We start from the raw sequence: 8,535 nt of genomic DNA, 5'->3' as shown, positions 1-8,535 counted from the left end.
TGCCCTGCTCAGGCCTGAAGTGGGAATGAATCAGAAAGTTTGATTTGATTTCAAATTTCAGTCAAAAAACAGAGAAAATATCCGCGATCGGCTGAGAGAGCGCGACCAGTGCAGCAATGAAACGGGTTTAAATCGAAATTGCTGCCTTCAATTCGGATGGAACTTTCTCGGCAGCAAACATCCCGGTCTTCGGGACAGAAAGAGGCCAGTCTGGGAATGTGGAGGGCCCGAGTTGAATTGGAATCGGAGAGTTAGTGAGGAGAGAGAAACACAGAGAGGCTGGAGGGGCCGGGAGCTGACAGCAGGATGTCTCCACCCCGTCCGCTCGCTGCCTTTAAGTTGCTCTGTGTCGCCGCCTCTCGTTTCATTTCTGACCCAGCTCTGACTGTCAGAGAGATTTTCCAGAGTCGCGGACATGACTGATACTGCAGCCGCCGAAACGGCTCCTCCTGCCGCCGTCGCTCAAACCAAGGCTCCCAGCAAGAAAAAGAAGGCGGCTACCCGCTCCGGGCCAGCCGGTCCCAGGTTGGGCGACCAGATCCTCAAGGTTGTGGCCGATGGCAAGGATCGCAGGGGAATGTCCCTGGCCACGATAAAGAAGGCTCTGGCGGCCAAAGGCGTCGATGTGGAGAAGCGCAGCTTCCAGATCAGGTCCAGTATCAAGAAGAATGTGATGAATGGTTCCCTGAAGCAGATCAAGGGCACGGGCGCCTCGGGCTCCTTCAAAATCGCTAATACAGATCCCCAGGGGAAAGTGGGAAAGAAGGTGAAGAAGCCAGCAGCCAAGAAAGCAGCAGCCAAGAAATCTCCAGCAAAGAAAGCAGCAGCCAAGACATCTCCAGCAAAGAAAGCAGCAGCCAAGAAATCTCCAGTAAAGAAAGCAATAGCCAAGAAAACGAACACCAAGAAGGCGCTAACGGCAAAAAAGACAGTGAAAGGGCCGGCTGGGAAGAAGGCGGCGGCTACGAAGATCAAGAGCCCCAAGAAAGTGAAGGCAGCCAAAAAGGTGGAGAACCCGAGGGTCAAGGCCACGCCCAAATCAGCAAAGGCCAAGAAAGCAGCGCCCGCAAAAAAATAAAAAGGCAACTTCTAAACATTTAAACCCAAAGGCTCTTCTCAGAGCCACCCACGCCTCTCAGAAAAGAGCTGATCCCGGAATCAAATAATCCCTGTCCCGGGCTCAGATTCCAGATAGAAATCATTGAAAATGACCCCCGGGATCCCTAGTGACTCGTTGGCATTGACTGCACCCACCCCGCCCCCCCTCAGTTTCTGCACCCACCCCCCCCTCAGTTTCTGCACCCCCCCCCCCTTCCCCCTCAGTGTCTGCACCCACCCCCTCCCCCAGTGTCTGCACCCATCCCTCCCCCAGTGCCTACAATAAAACACAGAGAATGGGATTTCCGGCCCGGGCCTCACTGTAACTGGGGTTTGAGTCCGGCTCCAGTCTCAGTTCCTGGTCATTGTCATTTCAAAGATTCAGGGGGAAGAGTCTCTGTGAGACAGTGGGACTGGCGGCGAGACCCCGCCTCACAACTCTTTTTGGAGAAAAACTAAACATTAAATCGTGCCCCCCGATCTGGGGGACACACCAAACATTTTCAAGGCCCTTTTTTTGTGTTTTTTTTTTGTTTATTTTGTATTTTCTTTGGGTCACTAAAATCAAATGTTTTTTTCCAAGTGCCCCCTATAAAACGGGAGGGGGACACTAAAAACACCGGCAATTAAAACAAATTAAACTTTAAAACGTAAAATCAAATTAAAATTTGGTTGCCGGGGGTGATGATGCACTCCAGTCCCTCCGGCGCCTAACTCTTGCGGAAGGCCGTGAGCGTACCGGTGGACACCGTGTGCTCCATCTCCAAGGACACCCTGGCGTGGATGTATGCGCGGAAGAGAGGCAGGCAGTCAGGCTGAACTAACCCCTCGACCGCCCGCTGCCTGGACCGGCTGATAGCCCCCTTGGCCGTGCCCAGGAGCAGTCCTCCGAGGAGGCCCTCGGACCTACCCGCCCACCTCCGCACAGGGTGCCCAAAGATCAGCAGTGTGGGACTGAAGTGCAGCCAGAATTTCAGGAGCAGCCCATTTAAATATTGGAACAGGGGCTGCAACCTCGTGCATTCAATAAAAACATGGAACACGGACTCTTCCAGACCGCAGAAATTGCAGGCGGCCTGGGAGCCCGTGAACCGACTTAAAAATTTATTGCACGGGACTGCTCCGTGCACCACCCTCCAGGCCAAGTCCCTGATAAATAATGGGAGGACTCCTGCGTAGAGTGCACTCCATCGGGGACCCCCGCCTCCTCCGGACGGCAAGTTGGTACGCCATGGCGTGTCCGGACGGCAGATGAGGATGGCAAAGTTGAGAGTGTGCAGGAGCAGACCGTACAGGAAATCCCTCCGCGCAGAACTGAAAGGCACGGAGGGGATTTCCCCGAGGTGGCTCAAGTTGTGCGGCGCCGGCTCCAGAGGGAGGTTCCGATGTTTGGTGCCAATGAGGAATTCCGTCCGGACAGGGGTCAGTTCGGACGGGATCTCCCCACGTGCTTGAGCCTCCTCGACACACCTAACGGAGTCAGGGCCCAGTGATGTTTTTAGCGACTCGATGGCATCGGCCGCGCGGCGGACGTCGGCCGAATTTAGGCGCCGCGCCAGCGTGTCTGGCGCCATCCAGCCCGCTCCTCCGCCATCGAGCAGGTACCCCGCCTCACAACTCAAACCCCAAACACCAGATTCTCCAAATCAGCTGGAAGAAGGTGTTTGTAAAGTGCTGAACCGGTCTGAGAGGAGATGGAATAAGGTCTGAGATTGACAGGAAACGGACTATATAGGCGGGAATATTCCTGATTGTTAATTGTATCAGGACCTTATTTAAAAGCTTCTGGTCCCTGGAAGCCTTGAATATGAATTCCGAGTCTGTAAGGGTTTGTGCGGAGCGCTGTGTATCGGTTGTATTGTGGAGAAAACAATTTGAAATTGGCGGTTGCAGAAAGCTGGAGGTGGAGCTGGAAGATCAGAGACGGCGCTCTGCTCTGTCTCTCAAGCTTGATTCTGTCTCCTTCCCTGCTGCGCTCTCGGTTTCACCTCTCACTCTGTCTCCTCCCGTTCCCGCCTCTCTCACTCTGCGCTTTCTCAGTCAGGTCGGGGCCGGCTCTATAAAAAAGGAGCCAGGAGCAGTTGGTTCCTTATTCAGCGACAGTTTGAGTGAAGAATCATCATGTCTGGGCGAGGTAAAGGAGGCAAAGGACTTGGCAAAGGCGGAGCCAAGCGGCACCGTAAAGTGCTCCGTGATAACATCCAGGGCATCACCAAACCCGCCATCCGCCGCCTGGCTCGCCGTGGCGGTGTCAAGCGGATCTCGGGCCTGATCTACGAGGAGACCCGCGGGGTGCTGAAGGTTTTCCTGGAGAATGTCATCAGGGACGCCGTCACCTACACCGAGCACGCCAAGCGCAAGACGGTCACTGCCATGGATGTGGTGTACGCTCTCAAACGCCAGGGCCGCACTCTCTATGGATTCGGCGGCTGAACAACTCCACCCTTTCCACCCAGCACAACACCTAGGCTCTTTTAAGAGCCACCCACCGCCTCACAGAGAGAGCAGTGACCTGGGGATGGGAGTGTGGACAGTTTGGTTGGGAAGTTATTTCAGCTATTTAATTAATGCAAAGAAACATTTTGATGTTTCTAGTGCCTTACACGGCCATCGGACTTCTGCCGCACTGTTTGAAAATCCACACTTCGAGATGGTTAACCTTGTAACTAAAAACATATGAGGCTCATTTCTGATCAGCAAACTTCAAGCTTAATTATAGTGAAGTACGTTAAATTAAATATGCGACTATTGTTATCCACAGAACAGAAAGCAGCCCTTTCATAGATACTGTGGGTGGCTCTGAAAACAGCCTTTGGGTTATTAGATTAAATCCGGTCCGCTTTATTTGCCCTTGGCCGCACTGGCGGTTTTCTTGCGCAGGAGCACAGCTTGGATATTAAGCAGCACCCGACCCTGAGCGATGGTCACCTTTCCCAGCAGTTTCTTGAGCTCCTCATCATTGCGGATGGCCAGCTGCAGGTGTCTGGGGATGATGCGGGTCTTCTTGTTGTCGCGGGCCGCGTTGCCAGCCAGCTCCAGGATTTCAGCGGTCAGATACTCGAGCACAGCAGCCATGTAGACCGGGGCTCCGGCACCCACACGCTCAGCGTAGTTGCCCTTTCGCAGGAGCCTGTGAACACGGCCCAAAGGGATTGCAGTCCGACCCGGGAGGAGCGAGACTTGGGCTTGGCCCGAACTTTACCGCCGCTTTTTCCTCTCCCAGACATTTCCACAATCCACACGGACAGAGAAAAAATGATAAACTGTTCCCACATCTGCCTTTCTTATACCTTCTGGAGGAATGCAGGGAGCGAATTTGTGATTGGTCGCTCGGTGGTGGATTTCATTGGTCTTTCCAGGTGACCAATCACAGTTTGTTTAGCCCACCAATGAAAGTAGGGCGGAAATTACTGTCTCCAACAGTCAGAATAACGATTTTTAATTCAAAAACCCCACCAAGAAATTTTTAAATAGCGGATTATGTTAATATAAATTCACCATTAGTCAAAGATTTCCCAATACGTTTTAATTAATTTTGTCTTTTACATATTCCCCTTGCAAGTTCCAGGCTGTTACAATCAGGATTAAATTCGGGTACTATTTCAAACTGTCTAATGGGCGGGAATCAATCCCCACCGATTCTGCAATGGGACACATTCCAACTCAATCTTTGTAAAAGTTGGGTTTCACATATTATCTATCCTGCAAAGGCGGGAGTGAGCCCAGAACTGGGAGTAACTCCTGTGAAAAGAGAAGAGGGACAGAGTATTCAAACTGCCCCGGTTCTGGTCTCTGTCAGAACTCCCATTCTGGGCTGTTACACTGCGGGGAGTGTCGGCTTAATAAACGGACTGACCTGCAACAGGAATGGAAAAATAAACTTGAAAAGGGCTTGCGAGAGAAAATGTGTGACTGAAATCTGAGTCTCAGTCCCTAAACAAGCTCTTAATTTGGCAGGCGGTGTAAATGAACGGGTCTGAGAGCACAGGGAAACAGCGACCAGGGACCGTGTTTGTAGTTGGCGGAAAATTCCAGCGACGCTAAAGTGGAACGGGACAGTGAAACTGATATCTGAAAATTGAAAACTAAATCTACAATTGGAAGTGTAAAAGTTCTCAAACATACTTGTTCAGGAAATAATTACAGTAAACAGAGTGTAAAGGGAGATGCATTTGTGCAGCTCTTTCAGAGAGGTTGTGGGTGGCTCTTAAAAGAGCCGTTGTGTTTGGGGTTTGATCTGTCAGGATAGCGGGGCAGTCTCACTTGGAGCTGGTGTACTTGGTCACCGCCTTTGTCCCTTCCGACACGGCGTGCTTGGCCAGCTCCCCAGGCAGTAGCAGGCGCACGGCGGTCTGGATCTCCCGGGAACTGATGGTGCGGCGCTTGTTGTAATGGGCCAGGCGGGAAGCCTCACCCGCGATGCGCTCGAAAATATCGCTCACAAACGAGTTCATGATGCCCATGGCCTTGGAGGAGATGCCGGTGTCGGGGTGAACCTGCTTCATCACTTTGTAGATGTAGATGGCGTAACTCTCCTTCCTCGACTTTCTGCGCTTCTTGCCGCTCTTCGCTGGGGTTTTCTTGATTACTTTCTTGGCGCCTTTCTTGGCGGGACCTGTTTTCTTTTCATCAGCCATCGTCTCGTTCAGTCAGGCGCAGATTTGGGGAAATTCTGCTCCGAGCCCACATTATATCGGCAGCCCCACACTCCGCCCACAGCCCTATGCTAATGAGGGATAGGCGAAGGCATTGGTTGTGATTGGCTTGTCAATAACCATTGTTCTGTATCTCTCTGATTGGATGTATAAAGAGACCAATCAAATTTGTGCTCGCCACAATCTAAAATTCTTGAATGAGGTCATGTGTTGCAACACCTCCTGATTTATACTCTGTTCTTTATGTGTTTCTGTTCTGCTATCAGGCAAAAACCTTATGAGAAAGGTTCATAAATCTTTTAGTATATATTCAATAATCTGAACAGCAAACTCGCTGCTCTGTTTGTCGATCTAGATTTTTACATGTTCAACAGACATTGACCGGTTTATAACCGAGATTGACTGAGGGTGACTTCTGGTCAGGAAACTCCCAGTTTATCAACCGTCGGGATTTAATATCAAGTAGAGAAATAGTGACCTGGATTTATATTGCGCCTTTCACGACCATCGGACTTCTGAACGTGCTTCGCAGCCAATGAAGTGCTTTTTGAAGTGTAGACACTGTAGTAATGTCGGAACGGCGGCAGACATTTCGCGCACAACAAGCTCCACAAACAGCAATGTGATAATGACCTGATCATCCATTGTGTTGTGTTGATCGAGGGCTAAGTATTGGCCAGGACACCGGGCATAATTGACCTGCTCTTCTTCAAAATAGTGGCCGTGGGATCTATTACATCCACCTGAGGGAGCGACGGACCTCGGTTTAACGTCTCTTCCTGCAGATGGCACCTCCAACAGTGCAGCACTCCCTCATCACTGCACTGGCATGTCAGCCTAGATTTTTGTGCTCAAGTCCCTGGAGTCTGACTCAGAAGCGAGGGTGCTACCAACTGAAGCACAGCTGATAAGATTGTGATCAATAGATCAGTTTCTTCAGACAGTAACCAGCCCTTTCACAGATAGAGTGCGTGGCTCTGAAAATAACCAACGTGGTATTAGATTAAATCTTGTCCATTTTACTTGCTCTTGCTGGGCCCAGCATTGGATTTCGTTGTCAGGAGCACCACATGGATTTTTGGCTGTTCAACCATGATCCTATTGAATTGTGGAGCAGGCTCGAGGGGCCTTATGATAAATTTTCCTGCTCTCCTCCTCTCCCTCTGGACGTAGAATTGTAGTAAGCCAGCCCTCTCCTCCTCTTCCTGGGCTGGTCTCAGGGCTCACTCCAGGCCTTCCAGACAGGAGCAAAAGCAGAGAGTTCCTTCTCTCACTGCAACAGAGCTCCAACTGAATAGGCCACGCCTCCAAAGCTCCACCATTGGTCCACAGAACTCTTTTTTTGGGAGAAAATTAAAACATGAAATCATTAAATCGTGTCCCCCCGATCTGGGGGGCGCACCAACATTTCTTTGTGTTTTTTTTTAAAGTTTTTTTTTGGGGCACTAAAATCATATTTTTTCCTTCAAGTGCCCCCTATAAAAGAGGAGGGGGACAGTAAAAACACCAGCAATTAAAACAAATTAAACTTTAAAACATAAAATCAAATTAAAATTTGGTTGCCGGGCGTGACGATGCACTCCAGTCCCTCCGGTGCCACGAGGGGCCTTATTTTTTTTTTTTCTTTTGAGTTTACCTGCGAAAACATAAAACATTAAACGGTGCCACCCGACCTGGGTGACACTCCAGACATTTACAAGGCCCTTTTTTTTCCCCCCTTTTTTTTTGTGTTTTTCTTTTTTTTTGGTTTTTTTTTGGGCACTAGAATCACAATTTTCCCCAGTGCCCCCTATTAAAGGGAAGGGGGACACTAAAAGCACCGGCAATTAAAACAAATTAAACTTAAAAACATAAAATCAAATTAAAATTTGGTTGCCGGGCGTGATGATGCACTCCAGTCCCTCCGGTGCCCACCTCTCGCGGAAGGCCGCGAGCGTACCGGTGGACACCGCGTGCTCCATCTCCAAGGACACCCTGGACCGGATGTAAGAGCGGAAGAGAGGCAGGCAGTCAGGTTGAACGACCCCCTCGACCGCCCGCTGCCTGGACCGGCTGATGGCACCCTTGGCCGTGCCCAGGAGCAGTCCTATGAGGAGGGCCTCGGACCTACCCGCTCCCCTCCGCACAGGGTGCCCAAAGATCAGGAGAGTGGGACTGAAGTGCAGCCAGAATTTCAGGAGCAGCCCCTTCAAATAATGGAACAGGGGCTGCAACCTCGTGCACTCAATAAAAACATGGAACATGGACTCCTCCAGACCGCAGAAATTGCAGGCGGCCTGGGAGTCCGTGAACCGGCTTAAAAATTTGTTGCACGGCACTGCTCCGTGCACCACCCTCCAGGCCAAGTCCCCGATGAATAGTGGGAGGACCCCTGCGTAGAGTGCCCTCCATCGGGGACCCCCGCCTCCTCCGGACGGCAAGATGGTACGCCATGGCGTGTCCGGACGGCCGGCGAGGATGGCAAAGTTGAGGGTGTGCAGGAGCAGCCCGTACAGGAAACCCCTCCGCGCGGCGAGGGGCCTTATGGCCTTCTCCCATTTCTTACAGCTGAATTTGATTACACCATTGTGTTAAGTGATTAAATATTTATTTAGACTTGCAGGTCAAGGAATTTCTCAAACGTAAGGGCTATTTACTTGACACAGCTCGACAAAGGTGCACCTAACTTTGATAAATATATTTGGAAATATGATTTATGTGAGTGTTGTTTTTTCTTCAGTTTCTGCTCGGCGAATTTGGGTTTCATTATACACCTGTCAGCTTCGAGTATGTGAGTGTGATT

General features: G+C 50.7%; 2 protein-coding genes and 1 pseudogene across 2 annotated transcripts; 1 reads left to right on the top strand and 2 right to left on the bottom strand.

Moving 5' to 3' along the window:
- The first annotated feature begins 415 nt into the window (after positions 1-415).
- LOC139248085 (histone H1-like) lies at positions 416-1,078 on the top strand. Its single transcript, XM_070871834.1, has one exon. The coding sequence runs from the start codon at positions 416-418 to the stop codon at positions 1,076-1,078; it is 663 nt and encodes a 220-aa protein (XP_070727935.1).
- A 2,861-nt stretch (positions 1,079-3,939) lies between these two features.
- LOC139248340 (histone H2A type 2-A-like) lies at positions 3,940-4,325 on the bottom strand (annotated as a pseudogene).
- Positions 4,326-5,357: 1,032 nt separating this feature from the next.
- On the bottom strand, positions 5,358-5,735 carry LOC139248220 (histone H2B 1.2-like). The gene has a single exon (XM_070871968.1). The coding sequence runs from the start codon at positions 5,733-5,735 to the stop codon at positions 5,358-5,360; it is 378 nt and encodes a 125-aa protein (XP_070728069.1).
- Between the last annotated feature and the right edge of the window lie 2,800 nt (positions 5,736-8,535).

Source organism: Pristiophorus japonicus, unplaced genomic scaffold (assembly GCF_044704955.1).
Source record: "Pristiophorus japonicus isolate sPriJap1 unplaced genomic scaffold, sPriJap1.hap1 HAP1_SCAFFOLD_29, whole genome shotgun sequence".
Lineage (NCBI taxonomy): Eukaryota > Metazoa > Chordata > Chondrichthyes > Pristiophoridae > Pristiophorus > Pristiophorus japonicus.
This window is presented reverse-complemented; position numbering and strand designations above follow the sequence as displayed.